The sequence below is a fragment of the Haemorhous mexicanus genome, chromosome 7 (assembly GCF_027477595.1).
Source record: "Haemorhous mexicanus isolate bHaeMex1 chromosome 7, bHaeMex1.pri, whole genome shotgun sequence".
NCBI lineage: Eukaryota > Metazoa > Chordata > Aves > Passeriformes > Fringillidae > Haemorhous > Haemorhous mexicanus.
Genome location: NC_082347.1, coordinates 37,296,522 through 37,321,973, shown reverse-complemented (window position 1 = coordinate 37,321,973; position 25,452 = coordinate 37,296,522). Strand labels below are relative to the sequence as shown.

At 45.3% G+C, this 25,452-nt stretch overlaps 1 protein-coding gene across 4 annotated transcripts in view; it reads right to left on the bottom strand.

The window, feature by feature from the left end:
• The window catches only part of GRK5 (G protein-coupled receptor kinase 5), a 154,651-nt gene that overhangs the window by 7,793 nt on the left and 121,406 nt on the right, over positions 1 to 25,452 (bottom strand). For 2 of the 4 annotated variants that reach the window (XM_059852057.1, XM_059852055.1), the window contains 10 exons: positions 25,288 to 25,388; positions 22,340 to 22,436; positions 20,159 to 20,222; positions 19,496 to 19,636; positions 18,208 to 18,398; positions 13,661 to 13,698; positions 12,769 to 12,858; positions 11,244 to 11,452; positions 3,118 to 3,255; positions 706 to 843 (listed from right to left, as the gene is read on the bottom strand). In XM_059852057.1, coding sequence (XP_059708040.1) covers positions 706 to 843; positions 3,118 to 3,255; positions 11,244 to 11,452; positions 12,769 to 12,858; positions 13,661 to 13,698; positions 18,208 to 18,398; positions 19,496 to 19,636; positions 20,159 to 20,222; positions 22,340 to 22,436; positions 25,288 to 25,378 — 1,197 coding nt within the window. In that variant the 5' untranslated portion in view covers positions 25,379 to 25,388. Of the gene's footprint in view, positions 1 to 705; positions 844 to 3,117; positions 3,284 to 11,243; positions 11,453 to 12,768; positions 12,859 to 13,660; positions 13,699 to 18,207; positions 18,399 to 19,495; positions 19,637 to 20,158; positions 20,223 to 22,339; positions 22,437 to 25,287; positions 25,389 to 25,452 lie in introns of those variants that run through there. The other 2 variants (XM_059852054.1, XM_059852056.1) reach the window with 2 other exon arrangements.

Here is a 25,452-nt window from a genome sequence, read left to right as displayed (position 1 = left end):
TGAGGAGAGTTAACAGTTGGATTCCTGCTGGTGTCTGTAGAGGCCAAACAGAGTGTATGAAAAACAGAGGCTGAGTCTGCTCTGCATGTCTGCACATCAGACCTGTCAGAAGCTGCCCCACAAGACTTTCTGTTCTTTCCTCTGGCATTGTAGAGAATACCAGGCAAAGACAGGCACACTTACAAAACCCCAGTTATTAGCAGCCCTCTGCCCAAGTGGATCTGCTGTTTGATGCAGAGATGGGTTCTGAAATCCACTGTTGGCTGTGCTTTGATACCAAACAGAAACAAAGACCCAGACATGGAAATGCTGGAGGAGCTCAGGGTCCAGAGTGAGCTGCTGGGGACTGCCAGCAGACAGTGGGTGACAGCAGGGTCACCAGTGGAGGATCCTTCCCTTAAGGATTTCCAGCTGAACCTCAGAAGGTGCTGAGAGCTGTCGAAACACCTCTGCAGAAGTCCAGGAGGAGGAAGTACAGTAGGATCCTTGCCAACTTACACAAACACACAGAGCCAACAGATACAGTCACCTGAACCTGACATCTGTGGTACATTACAGATCTTGAAAGAGGCCATTTGTAACTCATGAAAGCATTAGAGTCTGGCAAGCTGTCCAGTAGCTATATATTACTGGAACATAGAGCTCCTCTTAAACTGTCTATGCTATGGGGTTTATTGCAGTAATTTTGCTATGGTACATCCTTACCTCATTTTGCCATGGAATAGACACTGATCCTGTGGAAAACTTGGAATAGAAATCGTCATCTGTTTGGTCCAGGTTAACTCCTTTCACTGTGGAGAACTGCTCAATGTCTAACACATCCTTGCAGTACACTGCTCTGGGCTATGTCAGCAGGAAAAAAAGGAGAAATGACAAGAGGAAAAATATTTCTGAGTCGGACCATGTGCTTTCATTCACAGATTCAGTCAAGTGAGAATGTCTAACAAGTGTGTGTCTGCATCCTCCTTCTCCAGGCTTGCTCTGCCTGCATGTTTATCATCAAAGGCTGACTTCACTTTAAGCACATTAAGCTTCCTATTCCAAAGTCCTCAAAGCATCAGTCAAAGTGGGTTTTAGTCATCCATGTACCATCTGGTTAAGAGGTGAGAGGAAAAGGACAGAAAGAGCCAGAAAAGAAAAATGGAACCCTTCAGCAGTCTTTTCTTTGAGAGAGGGGACAACAGACAACCAGAATGTTTACCAGTGGCACACTGGAGAGAGCCCTGAAAAGAGGCCTCAGATAGAAGTGCCTTCCTGCCCAGATAGCTGTGGAGTTTGCAGCATGGAAGTTTAAAGAAATGTATCCTAATTGCTAAAGAAAACAGAGGAGGTTTGGCATTTTTCCATTGTTTTTATTAATAGCTCAGCTGCTGGAAGCTGCCCAGAATTACCTCTATTAACTCTTTTAACTTGGCTGCATTTCTTCAAAGGAACAGTCAAATGGCTTTGCCTTTTTGAACTACTCACTTTTCTGGGATGACAGAGACAAAACTCTCTGCAGTGATGGAACTTTCAGCTCGTAGCCCAGCAGTCAGCCCCAGGGAGCAGAAAGAGCCATCAGTGGCTGCCTATCACAGGCAGTGTGTGTGCCCAGAGATTTCCCACCACCAGCACAGCCACCCTTTGGTGTGCAGGGGTAATTGAGGGGTGGCTTGTGGGACCAGCCTGAACCCCAGCCCATGTGGAATGCTACTGTGTGTCCCTGGTTCCAGGAATGCAGAGCCAAGGGTCCAACTGTGCAGCACTTTATTGATCTGGATCTGAGCACTGTGACCAAACAAATGGACCTAATTCCTGACAGAAGTCCTGTTTGCTGAAGGCTGTATCCCTCTGCATTCCTGACAGCTGCAATCCACAACATTTTTGTGGATATGGAGTAACAGAGAAGAGGATGGAGAGACATGGTTTGGATAACAACTTCTGCCATTGGCTATGTAGCTTTGGGTGATTCAGCTGACTTCAGTAAAGACTGGGAGATCTATGGAAGAAGTGCCAAATAAATTAAATCAGGGGCAGCTCTTGAGCTCCCAATAAAGAGCCATAAAAATGTCTGTGCCTTTGCTTTTGCAAATATGTCTCTAAGAGGTGCCTTCTAGGCCTTACGTGCCACAGTTTTTATGCACTCTGGCGGATCCCAAATTTGAGCCCAGAATTTTACAATTTTCTACATCAGAAAGAAATAGTAGCTTGTCTCTTATTTCTTCCCACTAAAGCAGGTCGTAACACCACAGGCTAATTGGCAGGAATAACTAGGCTGCATAGTAAAATGTAAAGCAAAACCAGAGCAACTAAAGTAAACTTTTGTAGCATTCAAACCACTTTGGTTTGGTAGAGCCTGCAGCAACGGGAATGGGAGCTGCCAAGATGTTACTCTCTTTAATATGTTAAAATGGCACTGTTTACTTAGAACCATATGGGGACTTTAAGGATAGAAGCTCCAGCCAGAAAGAGAGCCCTGCAGGAGGGAAATAATCAGATAACTCTGCGCACTGGGCTAGAAACTGATACCACAAAAGGGTGGAAAAAGTTCTGTTGCTGCCAGTGCAACAAAACCTTTCGGTATGTGTGAGCCTGGTGTGTAAATCAAGGACTCAGTGTTGGATTCTGTGCCCCAAATGCTCTCTAAGGTCCAAGTCACCTTCTCTGCTTGAGGTGACACTTGATAGCTGAGCCTGGCTCAGACTCTCTGTAGCAAACTACTATTCTCATGATGATCCAGTTCTAGAGAGCCCTGGACTTTGTGTTTCTGGTTTCACCTCTATAAACCTGCATGCACAGATTTGGCTTTCACTGCTCATTGTCCCAAGCACCACCTGGTTCTGAGCACACTTATTTTCACAGTAATGCCATGGATCAGTGTTCCCAGTGCCGTACAGGAACACTGTGGTAAAAGGAGTGGGAATGGATCAAGCCTCAGACTACCAGCCTGCATCCCCATGCCCACAGAGCCCTCTCTCCTCTTCCTCCCAGCCTCCCCACTCCATCCCCATCACTTATCACACCTTCCTGGGGTAGCAACCTGTGCACAGAGCGATGACAGCCCTGAGAGAGAGAGAAGCTATTTTAGAAACAAACCTCTTAAAAGAGGCCACCGGGGGTTCTTGCAATCGTACTTACATCAGGCACGAAGGGAGGATCCAGCATTCCTGCTTCTAACCGCTTGAAATTCATGCTCTTGAAAAAGGGGTGTCTCTTCACTTCTGCTGCCCCTTCCCCTTGACATCCCAGCCGCTGCTTCACGTCTTTGGTGAGGAGCTGAAACGTGCCAACAGGAATGGTGAGGCTGTCAGAAAAAGCAAGAGCTCCACAAAGATATTTTTGTCTCCACTTGTGTTTGAATGTGCCCATAGGGAAGTACAGAGGGGAGTTGCATCTGCTTGTTCCTTAAAAGCTGAAGTTAAATGGATTAGTGCTGCACTGTTCTACATGCTGGTGAAATCCTCAGAAATCACCTGCTGTAAAGTATTTACAATCAAAGTACAGACCATTTCTTTTGCCTGCTTTCAGTGAACACTTTCAAGAGGAGATCTGACATACCCTAGTAACATATAAAGATGTTACTTTCTTATATATTACTTACATATAAAGATTTACATTCATAAGTTCCATGTGCTTTTGGTTTTGTTTTTTACGTTTGTAAGAATAATTTCCCCTCAGAAGAACGGGTGCTTAGGAAAAACCAAAAATGCCAAATTGTGTTTCCCTCACCCACTGCACTACATTCCAGAGCATCACATGACACATTGAACCAGCCCTTTACACTCATGGGCTTTTCCCTGCTGAACTCAAGGGGGGTCCCATCCATGGAGCCAGTGCCCAGTAATTATGCTCAGCTCTGCCTTGTGTGTTTTCAGAGAAGGGCAGTGCACAGCCCCTACCTGCTACAGCAAGTCCTGCTTGTTTCCTGGGTACCCATGCAGGAGCAATGCCCACCAAATGAACTCAGCATCTTTGCTCTATCAGATAAGCAAGTCCATGAACAGAAACACTGTGATATTTATAGAGGAGAGACTCAGCAGGGGAGGCTCAACAGCACCTTCCAGTGCAAGAGAGCAGGAGAGGGACCTTGGATAAGGCATCTCACAAATAGACATGAGGGAATGGCTTTAAACTGAAGGAGGGCAGGTTTAGATAGGCTATTAGGAAGAAATTCTTCCCTGAGGCTGATGAAGTCCTGGCACAGGCTGCCCAGAGAAGCTGTGCTGCTCCTGGATCCCTGGAAGTGCCCAGCTCCAGGCTGGACAGGGCTTGGAACACCCTGCCCCAGTGGAAGGCGTCCCTGCTCATGGCAGAGGGTTAGACCGGACGGTGATAAGGATCTCTCCGAGAAAAACCTTCCTGCGGTTCCCTGGGCGATGCTGAGCCGCTCGGGCCGTGCCGCCGGGAGGCAGCAGAGGAAAGGGCAGCGGCGGGGCGGGCGGGAGGGAGCGCTGCCCGGGCACGGGGCTGCTCCGGGGGATGGGAGGGAGCGCTGCCCGGGCACGGGGCTGCTCCGGGGGATGGGAGGGAGCGCTGCCCGGGCACGGGGCTGCTCCGGGGATGGGAGGGAGCACTGCCCGGGGACGGGGCTGCTCGGGGGTACGGGGGATGGGAGGGAGCGCTGCCCGGGCACGGGGCTGCTCCGGGGGATGGGAGGGAGTGCTGCCCGGGCACGGGGCTGCTCGGGGGTACGGGGCACGGGAGCGCTCCCGCCGCTCCTCCGCCGCTGGCTCCAGCCTCGCTGGCCCGCAGTCGGGCCAGAAGCAGCGCTCAGCCCTGCCCGGGTGGGCTGTGCTCGGTGATGGCACCGAAAGCATCAGCAAAGCATCAGCAAAGCATCAGCAAAGCCCACCGGGGCTCGGCGGCAGGCAGGCAGGGGCTGGGTTGGGCTTTCTGAGCCGGCTGGCACTGGCACCGGGAGCACCCCCGGGAGATCGCCGGGACCGCCCCAGCTGCGGGTGATAGGATGCAAACACCTTTGGGAAGGCTGGGGAGGAGTCCCGTGCTCTCGGGTGCATCCCTGCAGGAGCAGGACCGGGAGCCAGGCAGGTTTCCCTCTGGGGCAAGGCTGCCTGGGAATGCTGGGTGCACAAATCCTGAGCTGATCGTGTGCCCAGCTCAGGGTTTGCGTGCCCAGCTCGGGGCTTGTGTGCCCCAGCACCTTCTGTCTCATCCACCCAGGCAGCAGCCCAGCTCAGCTGCCTCACCTCACCCAGGGGGAACTTGGGAATTGTTTGTGGCTCATGTCATGTTGTGCTCTTTCCTCTGGTGCCTGGCTGGAGCTGGGGTTTCTTGTCCCTGCCAGGGGTTTACAGTGTCACAGCTCTTCAGGCTTCTCTGAACGCTCTGCTACCACTGGGCATTTCTGCCAGCTGGGCATTGGTGGTTTTCTGATCTGACTTCCAGCAGCCACCTCAGTTCTGCCTCTTTGCTGCTGGGGCCTCATATCCAGCCTGAGATGGCAAATGGCTTTGGCAATCTGTGTGTCCCATGGTGCAGAGGCCACCCTCCAACCCGGCCAGAGCAAGCTGCAGTGGCAGCAGCCAAGCCAGAAATGGTGGTGAAGGGGTTTGTAGACAGAAGATTTTTCTGCTCAGGTCTTTCTGCCTCAGCAGCAGCAACAATAGCAGGAGACTGAATGGTCAGAGGAATGGGTTTAAAGCCACTGGTGCTGGCCACAGTAGCAATGCTCAGCTTCCAAAGAGCTACAGCCCTTTCTTCCCCACACTTTCCTCTGCCTCTGATGCTGCCAAGCTGGTGACATCTGGGCTGACTTGTGATCACAAGTGGCTGATCCATAAATGTAAAAAGACTTGAGGAAACATCTGTATGCCTTGCCATTCTCTGAGCAGAGAGACTCACATGGTACTGTACCACATCCAGCTGACTCACTGCAAAAGATCTGTCTCAGAGCACTTCTCTGGACTTTGCTTTCCCTGCTAGAAGGAAAGAGCGATGCTTTGCTTTCAAATAATTGCATGAGACTTTGAGTTGTCATGGTCCTGAGATGAGGATTTTTGAGGAGCTTTTTGGGTTTTTTGGGGTTGTTTTTAGGTTGTTTTAGTTTTTTGGGTTTTTTAAAATCTCAGTTTTATGCTCTAGCCTATTTGAAGATGGTAGCTTTAGAATTTCGTCAGAATCAGGCTTGCTCTATTCTGCTTGGGCAAAGAAATCAAAAGTTTTATTCTCATGTCAATGTGACTTTGCTGACAGTTGTAAAGAAGAATCTGAAAGCAGAAAGACCAGTTTTAGTACCCTTGGCTCTGGAATACTTTTGGAAATGATGCCTTGCACCTTTGAGGAACAGCTGAGGAGCAAGTGGTGGTAGGAAGGGACAGATTTGGACTTGCTTGGAGATGATAGAGGAGACCTCTGCAGTCTCTGCCCTCAAGTCAGCCCTGAAGGGATGAAAAGGAGGTTATTTCCCATATCTGCAGTCTGGATCCTGGGCTTAGTGGGGAGACCAAGCTGATCTGTGAATTTGCCCTTGTCAGGCTGTAAGATGTTTGGAGTGTGCGGTCAGAGAAAAGGGTAGCTGAGGACAGAAAGAGGCTGCCTGGGGATTCCTGGGCTCCTCCATGACAAACAAGGGAGTATTCAGTAACTTCAGATGCAAGAAGGAAGTTTCTGGAGCATGAATGCAGTTGGTTGTGGGTGGCTGGCCACTGCTGGCTGAAAGACACAAAAGGGAACAGGCCACTGGGAATAGGCTGGGACTGAAAGGACAGGGAAAGGAGGGGATTCTCCTGCAAAACTCGGCTGCAGGGGAGCAGCTGCAGTCTCCTGAGAGTCCCAGGAGAGTCACAATGGGGAAAAATGCTAGAAATAAATGGAATTTGAAAAGCTGTAGATGCAGCCAGCTCTAGAGATAGCAACAGGTGAAACCAGACATTCTTCCTGGCTTCTGTTGTGGATATCAAGAGATAGCATGGACTAGAATATTTTCCAGAAAGGAGACTCCTTCCTTTCACCAAGGAATAATTAGTCTTTCACCATTCCTGCAGCCCCAGAAGCTTTCTGCAAGAGTAAACCCATGCAAGAGCCTGAAATATGCATCCCATTTGGGAATCTTGACATGGAAAAGAAAATGGAGATAACAACAGTATAAGTCATCTCTACACTTCTGTTTAATTCAGCTTCAAAGGGTTTATTTAATATGAATAGAGAGCAGAACAAAAGCAACTCCATCAGGCTGATGACAAGCCCTCCTGGGACAGCAGTGCAAGGGACCCCATCAAATGTAATTTAAATGTAATTCTACAGTAGAGCCTGCAGATAATTCACAGTTTCAAATCTGGAGATGGCCTGGGCCACCCAACTATGCATGAAGCTAATGCCAAACAGCAGAGCTGTGAGTTCTGGCAAAAAAGGCTCCAGTTGACACTGGACATTTAGGGTTTAGTCAACAGAGTTCATGGGCACAGCATGACTAGAACAGGACTTTCAAAGAGAGTTTTGAGTAGCAGCAGTAAGGTTCCATCAAGGTCTTGATACAAAGAGCTCTCTGATACTTTCATGTCACTCATTTGATCCCCACTGGGGATTCAAACTCTACAATGTCTGAGACTTTTTTCCATGACTTTGTTTTGCTTCCTTCACAAAAAGAAACAACTGTTGTGAGGATGCTAAAAAAAGCCAAAAGTCCCCAAAGCACTGTTTTATCTTCATGTGATCAGTCAGTTCATCTCATCTCCAGATCATACCATGTAATAAATAATTCCAAGTTCTAAGATGTTAGTCCTAAAATTATAGAAGTAAGGAAAACAAAATATTGCCACTCATGAAAGGAGACAAGGGGAAGGCTAAAACCATTTCCATTGACCCAGATGATCAGGCAGTTTAAGGAATCACCTAGATAAAGTTCAGCTCTGACACTGAAGTAAACATATTATTTTAATCCATTTTTAGAGAACAGAAAAGCAATGCTTTGGTCAATTACTAAATGAGAGCAGAGAGATGAAAGAGCAGTCATCCTTGGGCACTGATAAACTTTAAGGTGCCATAATGCTGATTTCCATGGGATGAAAGCAGAAAGGAGGGATGGCAGCAGGCAGGAGTAGCTGTATGATGACAGAGCTCCTGATGGTAAGTGAGGAACAGGAAAAAATTGCTTTTAAGGAAAATAGAACCTGTTACCTTTTACTTAGTTGGAGTGACATTTTGAAAAGGGAATGGAGATCAGAAACATGCGACAGCTGAGGCTGGAAGCACATTTGGACATGGTTTAGTCCAATCCCTCTAGTCCTTATCCTAGGTCAAAGCAGAGGTTCCTAGAGCAGGTTGTTCCAGACCTTGTCTGGCTGGGTTTTGGCTGTCTCCAAGTGGAGACTGCACAGCCTCTCTGGGCAACCTGCTCCACTGTTTGGCTGCCCTCACCATGGAAAAATGTTTCCTAATGTTCAGAGGGAACTGAACTGCTCCTGTGCCTCAGTTTGTTTCCTTTGCTTCCTGTCCTGTTGCAGGACACCAAACCAAGAGTTTGGCTCTGTCTCCCTTACACCATCCCATCAGAGACCCCTTGTGCAGGGTAAAATGGGAGCTGCAGGGATGAAAGGCATCAGGGAAGACAAGTCTGTGGGAAATGCAGACAAGCAGGGCACTGACAGAGTGACAGAGGAGCACAGCACTGAGGGCCCATCCAACACTGCTGACTTGAATGCACTTCAAGTCACATCTCTGGATGCATGACTGCACTTGTCAGGGAAAACAGGCATGTACATCAGTGGAGTACGAGGCATAACCACAACAAGCACGGAGCATTTCCTAGAAAGACTGGATTTTTTCACAGAAAAAACACACCAGGAGCAGCTATGTTATATGGGAACTATGGGTTGGGGAGCTTCCCAGAAAGCCAGCTGCCCCTGTTCCTAATTATTTGTTATTCATCTCTGTTTCAGTCCAAAATGAGGTCTGATTTATGGGAAATTATTACAAAATGGAACATGGAAATATGGGATGGATGATGATTAATGGGAGCTATGATATGTGCCTGCAAAAATGCAAAAGGGCACAAACATCCAGGAGGGGAAGGCTGACGTGGGGTGACACCAGAGGGTTTTCCTATGAGTAAATGAACAAAGACAGTGTATTTCCTGGTGGTGATGCTGTTAGCTCCTGAAGTAAGCTCTGAAGACAAGGCTGGGCAACATGGTGGGAAACACTTCCTCACTCCTGCCCTGAAGAGTCCACTATGGAAAAGCCTTTTGTGCTGGATCTTCGAGAAGACTCAAGTTTCATTTATGTATTGCAACTTTTTGCTTTCATTTTGCAGATATGATGGGTACTTTATGACTCTTTGGTTTCCTTGTTAAGATGCTGATGCAAAGCAACAAAGTTTTGGCCTTCAATACAAAAAGCAAAAATAAATAGAGGAAATATGTTTGAATAATGGATTTAAAAATAAAAAAAAAATCACTTGATAAAATAAATTACTTTTGGATGGAAACCACAAAGGCCATCACACTCAGTATCAGGACTCAGACTCTTCCTGCCTCAAGATACTAATGCTCAGAAAAGGAAAAGTTATCTTTGGATCTATTAATAGTTGGCACAAACCACCTCAATAAACATGCCACATGATTGGACAGGGAAGCAGTAGTGATCAAGTTTTCAGGAATAATTTATATATAGTCCCAGCTTCCCTGAGGCAAGAGAAAGAGCTAGATGATCTCCTGAGGTCCCGACTCCTTGAAACCAGAGTCTCCATGGCTGGAAGATGAAAATGACCACTACAGTGTCATGACTGTCTGCTGCCCTGGGAGTGTGGTAGCTCATCTACAGCACTATCCCATCAATGCTACATTTAATTCTTCTCAGCTTTAAGTTCTCATGGTTATTTCCAAAGTATATGTTCATTCTGTTACACAAGGGAAATAAAGAATAGCAAGAAGAGCTTCTACAGGTATGTCAGCCAGAAAAGGGGGGTTGGACTATTTGATCTTTACAGGTCCCTTTCAACCCAAACTATCCTGATTCTGTGCCTCACGCAGCAAGGTAAAATTTTTGCCTCACATCTCCATTTCAGATTAACAGCAGGACAGGCACACAAATTCCCTGCCACTCCAGCAGACGCTGCTCCTCACCTGGTGAGAGCTGAGATGCTGCCTGAGGACAGAAGGCAGCCAGCTGGGGCACATGGGATGGTCTGTGAGAGCCCATGGCTGCCCCAGGTCCTCCCATATCAGCTTCACTGCGGGCTCTGCACCACCAGTTGAGGGCAGTGAACGGCCCAGAGCATCTCTCTAGAGTGATGTCAGCTAAACACCACCCTGAGGATTCAGGAATGACTCGGTGCACTGTGAGTTAATGACTTCCAGGCATGACTCTTGGCAGTGCTACCATTATTATTTTGCAAGGAGACTTCAGTGTCTCTTCATGCAGTGTTGTGGATCTGCTCTTTGCTTGCCTGTTGCACAAGACATTGGTGAAGCTCTCCCTACCTATTTGTTGACCTTTCCTCCCCTTCATTCTCCCTCCACCAGCAAACACAGATAGGTCATTGTCTCCAAAGGAGACTTCACTCCTTAGCAAACAACACCCAAAAAAGGCCACATCCTTTTCCAAATTACAATTCAGCCTTCTAAAGATGGATGTCAACAAGACATTGATGAATTCAGATGCAGCTTTGAGATTTCTCAGAGGGATTGAGGATTTCCATTGTCAGACATGGCTATTGTGCTATGAAAATGACTCCCAGCTGAAGGAGTGAGAGAACATTTTGAAGAACAGCTCAACAGTATTAAGAAAAGCTGGATACCCTGACACCCCGGGGGAAAAGCTGCTAACAAAGTTAGTGAGATGGGCTGGGACAACATTTGAGTGTCACAACAATTTCATTGCATAATCTTTGTCCTGCTTACCCCCAGCTCTCACCAAAGACAATGGAAGCGTGGGGTTTGCAGTTCCTTGCAGGAGACAATCAGATTCTTGCATCATCGAGTCCTTTTTCTTTTTTTCTACAAGGTTATAAAAGACAGAAGTGCATTCTTGACTGCAAACTAACACTCAAAGTCTCATGAGAATAGATACTGCTCCCTGGGCCATAAAACCTTGGAGAGGGCTCGGGATGACCATGATGAATCTCATGGAGAAACAAGCCCAAACAAACAGAGTTTGAATGAATAGAGAGTGCAGTCATCCCATGCACAGATGGGCTTGGTTAGTCCTTGCTTCTGCAGCCCCTCCATGGCCCCCTGTTACTGCTCAGACCGTGTCAGACACAGCTGGTTGGTGAAGCTGCCCCACTGAGCCTTCCAGCCCCTTACCATTTTACAGATGGACTTGGCCTCCTCAGAGAACTTATGGGAGTACACCTCCTCTGTCTCCAGCACTCTTCTGTCCACTTCTTCCCTCTTCACCTTCTCTTTCCTCCCACGGAACGGCGATTGCCCAGCAATCATTTCATAAATGAGACAGCCTAACCCCCAGTAGTCAGGGCTGAGTGTGTATCTCTGGTTGTTCAGCACCTCTGGAGCTGTGGAGGAGAGGGAGATGCCTTGTGGAAATGCTTGGTATTTACACAGGCAGAGCACTTAAATGCCTCGAAGTTTCATTTTGGTGACTGAATACACATGCACAGGGAATGGTGGGTAAAATAAAAAAATACCTCCTGACTGCAGTTGAGGGCATTACAGGAAATGCAGCATGCTACATGCCATGGTGTTCTCTCTACATGCTACATGCCTTGTGCATGCTGTCTTATGACTTCTCTATCAACTCAGTCCAATTAAAATTTAAAAAAAATAATCACAAAATAAGTTTGGTCTAAATATTAAGCAGAGACCTAATTTTAAGAGTTCCTCTAGATTTTTCCACTTAGGAAAGAAAGGAAATGCAAACACACATCCTGTAAACAGCCGTGACATTTCTTCAAAAGCAATTTCTGTCTCTTTGGTCAATTCATAGCTTTTCTTTTTCCCCTTTAAAGAAACTCCAATCCATTAATTTTGTGTTGCAACCACAGACAATGCTTTTGGGCAGAGAGTCACTGTCTTGCAGGCACCCTCACCTCCATGCAGGGGTACAAACACACATCCCCACGTGCTCACAAGCACAGAGCCTTAGTGTGCACGCAAACTTACACTGAGATAACAAAATTTAGACATGACAACTGATTTGCTTGCTTTCATTAAAGTCTCCATATGGTGTAACAGTGGCTCACATCAGCTAGTTTCTATTCAGTCAAATAAGCATAAGCAATTTTTACTCCAAGAAAATATGCCCACCCAGAGAATGCATGAAAATAATTACATTGAGTTTAGAAAACAGATCTAGTTAAACAAGGGAGTGTAGTTGGGGATTTTTTTTTACCAATGTACAAATCTCTACTCGTCTTTTGTGCAAATCCTCCCCTGCACACAGAGGAAAGCTCAAGGTGACCCTGGTCAAGATGACCATAGGTGTGGACTTACCCATTTTATCATACCCATGCAAATACATTGTAACTCCGAGACAAAGCGGCAGCTAGAAAGAAATCTTTACTTTGACACATAACCCTCCTAAGATAAATCTATACTAAAATCACTGGAATCCCATTTGCTGTCTTCTCTTTCAATTTGTTTTGCTGATTTAAGGTTATAGATCAGCCTCACTGAGAGCTGTAGAGGTTAAGCCTTTCACCCTCTTCTGATTTTCACTATCAGGATTTCTGTAGGAGTTGCTGCATGAAACTGGACCCAGCTGAATGTGAAAATTTTTTATTCTTTTTTCTTAAGCTTTCTTGGCAGAAATATCTCTAAAACTCAAGTAACCTTGGTAAATTTTTATAAAGATGAGCTGTGGAAGACTTACCCATATACCCTACTGTTCCTACTCTTCCACGGATTGATTCACCCTCAGGGATTTTAACAGCTAGACCCAAATCAGATATTCTAATATGGCCTGGAAGGAAAAAACAAACAAAACAACAGAAAGCAGATATAATAACCTGACCCAAATTAGTCCAAAACCCACAACTGTGGTCATTGCTAAACTACTCCTGCAATTTACTGCTCGGACATTTTAAGAAAGGAGTGTTCTGAATCACTGAATTAGAGCAGTTTCATTGATTTGGAACAGAGGAATTATTAAGGGTGCTACAATGCAGTGAAATAAATGTTAACAGTAAGGCTGTGGACTGCAGGGGATTGTATCAGGTAGTTTAAAACCAATGAAAAGAGGCAGAGAGAAGCATGCTGGGGGGAAGTATCTTGAACTGATCCCAGAGGATGGATGGGCTGACACAATTCTGTAACTCTGTGATGGCTGAAGAGGCCACATCTGGTCTTCAAGCCAGCACGAGATTCGATTATCACTGCCTCCAGCAACGAATGGGTACCTGGGTTTGCATAAAACCAGACTTGGCTCAGCAGAGGGTGAAAGTACTTTCAAAAATGGAGAGGGAAGCAGAAGATTTAGAAATTAGAACTCCCTTTGTGTTTCACCAGGATGGAAAGACAACAAGGAAAGGCAGAGAGCCTCAGCAATGCCGAGCTCTGGAGAACAGCCCCTGCTGAGGGCACGGCTGCTTCCTTCCATCTGTGCAGCCAGCTCCAGCAGCTCACCCACCCCTAGACAGGAATATTAGTGTATGCTGAGCCTCTTAATCACTTCAGAGCATTATTTGTCTTTGTGCAATATATATCCTGAAACGAACTTAATCTACTTTACTGTGAAAGCATCTCTGTAAAGCTCCGAGACTTACCATAATCATCCAGCAGGATATTTTCTGGCTTCAGATCTCTGGAAATGAAAGATAGCAGTTATGGGTATGAAGCTGGTTTTGATAACATAACCATACAAGTGCACGAGGGCATTTATTACTTGTAATAAACCAACTGAGTGTCAACTCAAACAGCAAGGAACTCCTGAAACCAATACAACCTTTTACAACTCACTTCACAGACAGACTGAAACCATAGGTCTTTTTCTAAACTGGAGTTACAATTTTTCACTAAGCCAAGCTTTTAGTTCCTAATGTACCCTATAATGGACTCATCCATCTAGTCCTGAAGCCCTGTAAATGAACCCCTGTAGTCCTGTGTGTTGTAAAATCTCTCTAACATTTTCTGTTATAAAATCTCATGTTAAACAAATAGGTTTTAAAATACTTTATTTACATGTGAAAATGGAAATAGAAATCTGCTGGGCTCTAATTTTCTATGTCTGGCATCTGAGTCAGACTAAATATGTGAATGTGTGTCCATGCACTTGCACACATGTGCAATAATTTTGTTGAGTTTGGAAAATGTGGGGCAGAGAGGGGAATGCTGTGTCCAGATTAAGATTATTCTTACAAGCATTTGTGAAACTCTAGTGCCTGTGTGGTTTGGAGCAATGCCATGAAAATGAGCAAGGTGGTCAATCTGATGTCAAAGATGTGCCTTTTACTGTTCCTGAGAAAAAGAAAACAAAAAATCCCCAGATCTGGGCAAGGTATAAACTTCTGAAGTAAATAATCTCAGTTTTCATATATTTAGCAGAGCCTTGGCAGATCATTCTTCCGAAAAGTTTGTCTGCACAAAACCTCCTCCACCAGCTGCTGCTTTGAGATGCTTCCCAGCCCAGCCACGCTGTCCCCTCCTTGACCAAGGCTGTTTTCCAAACCTTTCCAAGCCCAGCACAGCTCTGCAGCTGCTGCCATTCTTGGCCTGCTGCTGAGGTGGGAGCCAGGCAGGCTCCTTCCCATCCTGCTCATGCAGAGGGGGAATTGAGCCAGCCCAAGAGGTGGGACCAGAGGAGTCAGAGGGGGAGATGGACATGCTGGGCAGGGAGTGTCCCAGAAGTGCCCCAGGACTGGGCTGTGCTGGCCTCAGCCTGAATGAGGCACCAGCAGCTGGGTGAGGCAGGGAAAACAGCATTGCTTCAATTCACCACATCATGCCCTGGCTTTTATCTAAAGACAGTGCTTAGCCTGGTGCAAATCCAAACCCTGCTTGGCCTCTTCCTTTTTGTAAGGCCTCCTTGCATCTGTGAACCAGCTTGGTTCTGGTAACTGCCCAGCAAGAGGCATGTCTGTGCAAAGAGCAGAGAGAGGGTGTGTACAAGAGAAAGCCTTGCACCAGGGCACAGGGCAGAGCACAGAGCCCACCCCACCTCTCAAGCTGCACCACTCCAGTATCACAAATTTTCCTGTCTATGGAAAGGGGTGGTTTATAGCTTTGACGACGCCAAAGTTGGAATTTTGAAACTTGCCTTGTTTTTATTTATGATTTCAAGCAAGAACACAAAGCTCTGTGAGTAATCTCCTCTTCTTGCTTGCTTCAGACCTTCCTGACCTCCCAGATAAACCTCACCCAGTGCCCAGTGGTACCAAGCCTGCTTTTCAAACAAACAATGCTGAAATATGTGAAGGGCAGCTGAAGACTGAGGAGAAGCTGTGATTGTGTTTAACATACCACTGTAGGCTTCCCCTGCCAGTCAGCAGAAGGTTTCCAATGCTGGAGCAGCACAGTCAAGGGCAATGTCTATTTCTTTTTGAAAATAGGTTCTGAATCCTGTAAGAATCATTCCCTTGAAGAACTCAGCCTTCATCAGTTACTTCATCTTCTGCTCAGCAGTTATTAGTCCCACTTAAAACTCTAACTGGGGGCCAGTGATAAGAAACTTATGTGGAACTTGGGAAATTGTTGTCTTTGAATGAGAAAATGGGAGACTCCACAAGGACTCTGAGAACACCAGTTCAGTTCTCAGGGTCCTCTGCCATTCAGGGCAGTTAGAGGAAGCTTTCCTCCCCTCCCAGGCATCAGCTGTCATTCCTGTTTTCAGGCTTCTGGTTCCTCAGGATCAAGGCTGGCTTCCTTGGCATGGCCAGCACTTCCAAGGGTTCATAACTGAAATGTCCAGGAGGAAAAAAACTCCCTGGTGGACACACTGACACATAAAGCTACTTCCCAAAGGCTCAGCTTCCTATTTGTAAATTAGCCTTGCCCAAACATACTGAAACATAAACTGCTGGCACTGTGCCCATGCTCAAAAGGCAATTGTTTGGCTGTGCAGGACGGCCTAAACAACTCAATTAATCACTTTGGACAAGGCTTTACCACTTTACCACGTGTTTGTGCAATGCCTGGGACAATGTGAGCTTGGTGCTGACTGGAGCTTCCAGGCACAGCTATAGTATAAATTTAAAAAAATTACATACATAAAAAATATTTATATAAACAAAAAGTTTTATATATATATGTGTGTGTGTGTATAAAATATATATAATATATAAATGCATAATATAAATTATGAAATATAAATGAATAAAAATGAATTATATATATATTATATATATGATATAGAAATAATTAGAAGAGAACCAGCAGCTTTTTACATTTGCTTTCCACGAACAACCAACCCATTGACCTTTACTAACATGATGCAGTTGAGAGATGTAGCACAAGTGCCATGTTTGACAAGGGAATTCTGAATGAGATAAATCTGACTCTGAGCCTGGTTGTTCTCCCGGGTCACGTCTGCAGCGTGCGTCAGCAGCAGCCCAGGAGATGGGGATGCATTTTTCAAAGCTGTGATTTACTCAGGAGCATTTTGTTTAAAGAAAATGAAATTAAGTCTGGAGAATAAGTGTTTTGTGATGAATTATTCGCCTTGAGAAGGCAGTAGCATTTAGCTGCTATTTTTTATTGACCTATATAGCACTTCTCACGGGTCCCACCATACGCTGCGCCGTTACAAATGAGGGGTCTCTGCAGATGCTCCTGACATACTGCTAGAAAATGTCACCTACAAGGATGTAGTATCATTCATCACCAAAATGAATGTGCCATCTGAGGTGTAAAGTAGCAGCTCTTTCAAGAGTAGCATGAAAACTCCTGCTTAAGGAAGTAGGTGCCATTTCTCTCAGAGCCACGCACTATTTTATGTGGCCAGATCTGATTTGTTCTATTAGAAAATGGAATTAGTGTGGCATTTTACCAGCCATGTTATGAATGCACCAGTCATTTTTTTCAATAAAATATGATTGCGAAACACTACACTAGCTCCTAAAATGTTTCAAAATGTGGTAGGAGGTTTTCTAAGGGAAAAGGAAGCCAGACACTTCACTTATGATTTGATTTTTCAATTGACATTAGACATTTAGTACCATTTTGTTCCTTTGGGAAAGAAAAAACTTCCTTCTTGGGTGAGCACCAACTAAATCAGCATGTTATCTGTCTGCCCTCTGTGTGCCAGCTAGCAAGATGCAAGGCAACCAAGTGTCAGTTTGTTAGAGATCTCCAAGGAACAACAATATTGCAATTTCTATGCATACAAACGCATGCATCATATGTATTACACCCAGACATGTAAAATGATTTAAAGTGTGGCTTGGCTTTTAAAAATAGCATCTTATTGTCTATTAATCATTGTCCTTGGAAGTTCTTTCATCAATTTACAGGCCCTCTTCTGCTGTGAATGCCAGCAATGATGATTTCACAAGCGGGGATGATGAAGACAAACAAGAACCGTTGTTTACAACTACACTGGCTGTTGATTAAAAAAAATAAATCCTCGTGGAGTCACAAGAACTCTGTCTGCAATCTGCTTGCTTATCCAGCCTGCCCTGGAAAAGTGCTTGTGTAGAGCTGGAAGCCAAAGTGGAAGCTGAGAACTTGGGAGCTGCCCTCCTGGAAGCGGCAGCGGCGGCGCCGGGCAGCGCTGTGCCCGCTGGCTGCACCCAGGGATGGTGGGATGCTGCCAGCAGGATGCCTCTGTGGTGTGGCTGGGAACGGGCCCCCTTCCATGGCTGGCACGCCAGGATCACTGTGATCCCATCCAGCTAATCACACTCACACCAATGGAAATCCATGCCCTCTGTCTCAGACGCCCTCTTGGGATTGCATGCCCTCTGCAATAGAAGTTTTCCCACACCTGATGTGCTGCAGCCCCTCATGCAAAATAATCTAACTAATTAAAATAGAGGGTTGGATGGAATGATCTCCATTTCATCCCAACTAGGAACTCAATTCCTAAATGAAATCCCTTTAAAGGAACTTCCATCACTTTTTAATGTTGCCCAGTGCACACTTAGGTAAGGTTTGGGGAGCTTTGTGCTAGTTCTGGAAAACTTAGACAGGATGTATTTAGGGAAGCAACTGCTTCCTTCCATGATGACTGTATCATGCTGTATTTATACAGGGCTCTGCAAAATTTCAGCCAAAGCACTCAGGCATCTCAGCTGTGCAGCACCACAATAAGAAGGGAGGAAGCAGACAATTCTTTCCTACCCAGAAAAGACATCCTGAGACTCTAGAGAGTGCTTACCTGTACACAGTATTTTCTCTGTGAAGGTCTTCCAAGCCACAAAGAATCTCTGCTGCATAAAACAAAGCTCTTTCCTCCTCAAAGCCTGGGTTTCCCATGTTGTAGATATGAAACTTCAGGTCACCTCCGTTCATTATGGTCAGAACTAAACACAGTGCATCCTTTGTTTCATAGGCATAGGCTAAATTGACCTAGAAAAACATTTGCAGCACAGTTGTGACAGTTCAGATGGCTGCTAAGAAGGAAGTGCTAGCTCTTCATTAAAGATTTTCCCCAGAAAATGAAAAAAAAAAAAAGAAAAATTGAATTTGGTATGGGCTTTCTTACAATGGCAAACATGTATTTTAGAAGTATGGAAAAATCAGATGTTAGGATTCTGCAGATTAATTTGTCGAATCCAACCTATTTATCACCAGAAACCCTCAGGGCTCAGATGCCTTCAGAGGCTGGACAAACATACTAATTCCAGGCATATTTTCCCATGTATGAGAAATGTTAGTAATCAAGGGAATTTACACCTCCTGCTGCACTGTTTTGCATCTCAGTGATTTCCCTGGAAGGCCCAGATATCCCATTCCTGGGGTGATCAAATGGATCGTCACGGAGATGGGAAGGTCAGCATCATCCCTGGGGGCTCTGGTGGGTGCCCAAGGAAAAATCAGACCAGCCAAAATCTACCCATCACTTTTAAATATGTGCCATCCTCTGGCAGAGGCAAGTACACATGTAAGAAAACACCTTGCATCGGTGTTTACAGAGTGTTTCCTGAAATTAATATAAAGAACACGACAGATGCTGAGATAACACCTTTTTTCTTTGTCTAAATCTAAGGCAAGTTTTAAAGGAGGCACAAGAGCTGGTGTGACTCAGGAGAGCCCTGCATCAGGCCAACCAGCTCTACCTCACTGGCTAGATGCTTCTGCAAGGCCAGTCTCATCTGATCTGTTTGGGGTGAATCTCCTTCAGTCTCCTCCAAGCACCTCTCTCCCAGACCCTGGGAATTCAGGTGATCACACTGGACAAGAATAGCTCATCCTGATGCAGCTGTGATGCAAGCCAAGGCTGTGAAACACATCATGCTCCCATGGCAGGCACAGGCCCCTTGACTGCTGCACTTCTCACAGACCAGAGACTAAAATAAGACTCAGCAAAGGTACACAGAGCAGGGCCAAGGTGCAAAGCAAAGGGATTCAGCTCCTGGCACCTTTCCAGGAGCAGGAGATGGAGGAGGCACTGGATTCAACCAGAGCAGCTGAGCAGGGAACCACGGCGCTCAAACAATACTCACTACAAACTGACTATTGACTTTTTCTAAAATCTGCTTCTCATTGAGTGCCATGGATTCGCCTTTCCTCTTCTTGATCCTCTTCTTCTCTAATCTCTTGCAGGCGTACATCTTCCCCGTGGCTCGCACTTGGCAGGCGCAGACCTGCGGACGGAGCACAACAATTGCCGGGTGACTCCAAGCAAACCCAGCTGTGTCTGGGCTGCACTTCACCCCTCACCAGCTCCTCTGGTTCAGTCCTTTTAAGGCCAGAGTTGGAGGCTTAGTGAGCCAGGCCTAGGCAGGGGCAGCTGGGGACCCGCTACTGTTTCCAAACCTGCTGCGGAATATTGGTTTGATTATTTCGCTTTCCTCCGCCTGCTTCCTCTCCCACCTCCTTTTGTCTGTGCAGATTTTAATCTCTCAGCCTGCACCTCCCCTGCCTCTGCTGCCACCCCCAGACACCAGGAAAATACAAATAAGGGTGTGACCCCAATTCCACTGTGAATGCAACAGCTGAACACAAAAAAACTCTCCAAAGTGTCCTTTTGAGATTACGGTGTCATGAGGGGTTAAGTAGAACTGTCAGCAATTAATGTAAATCAGCCTCTGTCACATCAGGCTCCTGTACCTGCAGCATCTAAAAAGTAAGAAACACTCTTAACAGTAAATTTCAGAATTACTCACCTCCCCAAAGCCGCCTTTCCCCAGTACCCTGTACTGCCTAAATGTGTTTTTTGTTACTGGTTGCCTGGAAGAAAAGGAAATAAATAAATAACCCCCCACCACACTATGTTTAATGCACTCTCTGTGATTTATTTATTTCAGAGCATACTTTTGAAAAGCAAAATAGATAAATATTATATAATCCCATTATTTCAAGGTAATCACATTATATAATATAATATATAATTATGTAATTACATTACTTCAATACTATGTATGGCTTGAACTTTTCAATTCCAACATATTAAGCTGTAATAAAATACAACACATTAGTGAGTCATCAGTATAATTTCTGCTAGCATCTTAGGACCAAGGAGGGCTCTGAATCTCCATTATACAGCTTTGGCCTTTGTTAAGCAAAGAGGAAGCCTGAGATCTTCCAATAAGATATTAATTCCCATGACATATAGGGTGGGCTAACACATTGCTTTGCTTGGCCAGCAAGATGAGAAAAAGAGATCCAAAATTCAAACCACCAGAAAATACTTCTGTTGTGTTAAACAAAACATGACACTCATATGAATCAAAGGCAGAAACATTCCTGGGAGCAGGAGGATTTATGTGACATTTGCAGGCTGGGAGAGCAGGAAGACAAGATCCAAGCCAGTCCATTCCCTTTGGGCTACCTGCTTCCTGGGGGAGCATCAAGGGCAAGAAGGGATCAAGAGCTAAATGAAGGTTAAATAAGTCTGTTCTTGAGGGCAGAGTGCTCCCTTGACATCCCTTGGCATGATCCCTACACAACCTACAATCTGCTCCACCAGAATGGCTCCAACTCCACACCAAACTTTTACTTTGCTACTGTAGAAGTTTTACAACATGAGAGCAGAATAATTCCAGGTTCAGTGAGATCCCATTTTGTTTCCAGCACCAAGGTTTTCCAGGGATCCCAGCAGTGGACAGGAACATTCCTGCTCTCCTTGCTCCCCTCTGGCAGGCAGCCAGCCGGCAGAGGGAGCACAGTAACGTGGCTGTTCCCACCACAGGGATGATGAGGTTGATGACAATGAAGAATAAATGCTGAAGTGAATCCTTTCATTAATGCCTTTTATTGTTTTCCAAAATAGGGGAAGAATAGTATGCAGACAGTAAAAAACTAGAAGAGGAAAAGATGTCATTTTAAGTATTCCATGAGGCTGCTGCAAATGCTTTTGGGGTTAAAAGCATCAATTAGTAGTGATAACTACATATTCAGCAATGTCCCTGGAATAAATGGACTCTGTGACTGCTCCTTTGGAGCTGTTGATCTCTCCATGCTACTAACATCTCTTTGCTAATCCCAAAAACCATTCTCCCAGCTTCTTAAGCCAGGCATATCCAATAGCTTGTCACACTTGTTGGGGGAACGGAAAAAAAAAAGAAATCCTCAAAGCATTGCAGAAAATTCCTTATCCCTAATGTGAAAACAGATAGGAAATAGCCTGGCTAGAGATGAATCACCCGATGTTTTTTTAATTGAAATGGAAGAGTAAATGCTGGGCTCAGTAAATATGGCATGTGGAGCATGTCTTGGCATGAAATGGCTCTTCCCTCTGCCCACCCCTCCTGAGCAGCAGCTTTGTAGCTTTCCAGGGAGAGGAACTGGCACAGCTCCTTTGATCTGGAGGAGTCCTGCTGACACACAGCGCTCACGGATCCGGCCCTGGCTCACCCGCCGTAATTAATGCCATTTGTGCAAAATGGGGCTTCTCCCTGCTCAAGGTCACTGTCACCCAGCAGTGACCGTCTGCTCAGCACTCCCTGACAAGGGAAAGGCACTTTCCTTGCAAATTAATACCCACCAAGGCTGCCTGGTTATTAAATGTGTTGAGGAATGTCCAGCCAATAAATACGGTGAGAGGACCCGTACGCCACATTTTCCCTCTCTTTAGAGTGATTTAATAACAGTGACAACTGGTCCAGACAAAAAGTCACCACATTCAGAGGGTAGCTAAACAGAAAGACAGCTGAAGTTGCTGAATGTACATTAATCATACCTAATATGTTTAATGTACCTATGCCCATTAAATGGCCCAATACTTGAGCTGTAGAAGCAAACATCATCTCAGCTGTCAGATTTTGAGCATATTCAACAGACTTCGCATGGAAAGTAAGAATAAGCATTTGTATTTATTTTTATTAAAAAAAATAAGTGACACTTACCTTTCCAACCACTTCCACTGGAGAAACCTGTCGAAGTACATGCTGTTCAGGTACTCTTGGAATGGTTCTCCACTGAGATGGTCAAGGACAGATCTATCTCAGATGAAAAGTATATATAAGCATTTTATAATCCTGAACTTCGAGCAAAAAAGAAATAAAACAAGAGGAGAAAAGTCCAGACTTCTTTTACTGTAGGATTATGTTATTTCTACTTTATTTTGCACTTTATTTTGTACTTTATTTTGCTGCAGAATACAGAAACAAAGTGATGTGCTTGATGTATTTCGTAACAGGAGGCCTCATACAAGCTGAATACTGGTGATGCTTGCTGAAAATTATCAGGGCAACTCCCACTGGCTTTAATGGACTTTTACAGAGGTTGTTAGCCAGCACAAACTGAATGTCTTTGCTTCTGTTAGTAAACTGAAACAACATCCTCAGGAACTGAGCTCCTAAACTTTGAGGGATGTTTACATCTGGATAGGAAATTTCTGGCTGAAGCCCATTTCTATCAAAAAGAGACCATCTGAGGCATCATTTGGAGCAAAAAGATCAGTTTCAATTCCTGCTACATAGAAGCATTAGTGCATGTGACTAAAGTCAAAGGGGATTTCCTAACAGCTATGTGCTTTGTAGAGTAAAACAGAGGAAAGAAAAGTCTGAACAGGGATGTGGATTTGCTTCTGGATCAAGGAAAGAATTTTGGGCTCACACAGTGGATGGAGCCTTTTGCATAATGGAAAGAATAAAGGTCAGTCTGCAAATATGAGAAGAAAGTCTGTTGATGGTGGCAGGCAGCAAACAGCCAGAGAGCATCAGGCTTGCCATCAGAAAGGGCAAAGGCTTGGAACTAAGAAAATGTGGGCTGAGCTGGGATTTGTCTAAAATGAAGGTGGTCAGGTTGTTTAACAACTGCTGGTGCTGGTTCTTGCTTTGCTCACTGGGGCTCCTGCTTCCACCTCTGCTGGCAGCATTGGCAGGACACAAGTTGGGTTTGGGTGAAAAGTGCCCAAAGAAATGAGCATTTCTGTCTGGGTGTGTACAGACACATTTGTGTCTGTGTCTAAGGGCATTCAGACACATTTCCAGATCTTGCTGGAAGGAGGAAATCCTCTCTGAATGACTGCTCTAGTCTGGGGATGGATAGTCTGTGTCTTACCCTGGGCAGTTCTCTGAGCAAACAAGTCACCATGAATAATGTGTCTCCTCAGTTCAGTTCCATCCCGTTCATCAGCTAGTATTTTTGGAAATTCTCAGCTGTTACAATATTATTATTTTTTGTAATTCTTGCACCATCAGTTTGGAGAAGGCAGGTAATTGCACATGTTCAGTATACACAAGTCAAATTGTTGCTGTCTTCATCAGCTTTGACTGGACTCAGATCATAAGAGTTTCCCTTAATGGATTAAAGATTAAAAAATGAAATAAAAAATAAGCCTTAATTTGCTTTAGCAAATGTCCAAATTCAACATCAGATTTCTAGGTGATGCTGGAGGAGGGCAGGAGCAGACAGCCAAAATATTAAAGCTAACAGCAGAAGTTACATACATAAACTTTTCTTGCAGACTGATTTTTATCTATGAAGATGTGAATGGAACTCATCCCACCCCTGCTCCTCCAGGACAGCAGGCTTCATACTTGCCTACCTTTTCTGGTCTGACTGTGAACCCTTCCAAAATTAACATCATTCAGCACCAGTAAATACCAACAGCAATTTTTTAAAACTTCCTTTTGACCTCATTTTAGTTTGTGTGAGATGATCAGCATATTTATTAACAAGGTCCCAAACCTGGCTCATTCCTGGGTTTCAGCTGGGATGAAGGAAGGAGCCTGCATTAAGTGGTGCCCAATGCTGGCCCTTTCCATTCAGTTAATTAAAAGCTGCACGCATTTTAAGAGAACAATAGCTGCCTTTCAGCAGTTGTTTGCTTTTTAGTTCCCCTCTTAGGCAACAACAAAGTGCATTTTAGAGGGAACTGTCAGCTTTCAAACGGATTTGAGAGCTGGAAACAGGCACCAGGGGGCTTTGCGTGGAGCACAGCTCTGCCTTTGTCACTGGGACTGGCACCCACAACTGGTGCGAGTCTCAGAGCATCTCTACAGGACACCAGGCCCATGCGAGGAAACTGCCTGTGCTATAAGGGAAGGCCAGAAATAACCCACAGCTCCTACCAACGCAAAGAATAACTGGAACCAGAAAAGGTCAATGAAATGAGTCAAAACAATGAATGACAGCGGAGCAAATTTTACAAATCCCCATTACATCACCCAGGGAAAACAAACCACGCTCAGCCAGAAACCACACGGGCCATGAGCCCTCCTTTTCATATTTTTATTGGTTTATGATCTGCTGGCGTGCATGCACTCGGGGCAGGGTTTGCAAAGGCAGATTGCATACCTGGAGCTTTAGCACATAATGGCACAAATGGCTGCAGAAACTGATAAGCCTTTTCCCAGACAAAGGGGGAAATAATGCACGTTGGTTTGAACGCCACGGGCAGACAGAAAGCATTAAAAAAGCCCCGTTCTCCTGGTGAAGATTTTCTGGAAAAGCCATGCAGAGCAAGTTTGCACATTCCTCTGTCTAAATGGACTGTATAGCCACTTAATTTTTATTCACTTTGAAACAGAGATGTTTTCTTTGGATACATTATCATCGTAGCTCTTTTCACACAGCATGAAATCCACGGCTGGCTTACTTGGCTGGAACACTCTGTCAAATACCTGAAACAGTAAGTGCCTGTGTGTATGGTATATAATGGCATGGAAATATTTATTACATTTTGTTCAGATGAAATGACTTCACCGCTTGTCAGCTCTGCCTCAAGGATTGTGAGCAGAGACGTGAGCCTCAGGTTCAGGTTCAGGCTGAAATGTCCCTACCTGCCACATTCCTCACAAGCTGCTGGCTGCAGCCCTGGCGTCTTTGGGTGTCGTGTGATACTTACTTTGTACAGGGAGAGAACAGCTCTTTGCAGGGGCTGTTTTCCAGTTTCTCCTCTGTCTGCTGGATAAGTTCTTGACTGACTTCGGGAACATAGGCTGGAGACTGGGGAGAGAAGAGAGGGGCACATTAACTCTCGACGAGGTGCAGATTCTGCTCTGCCAACGTG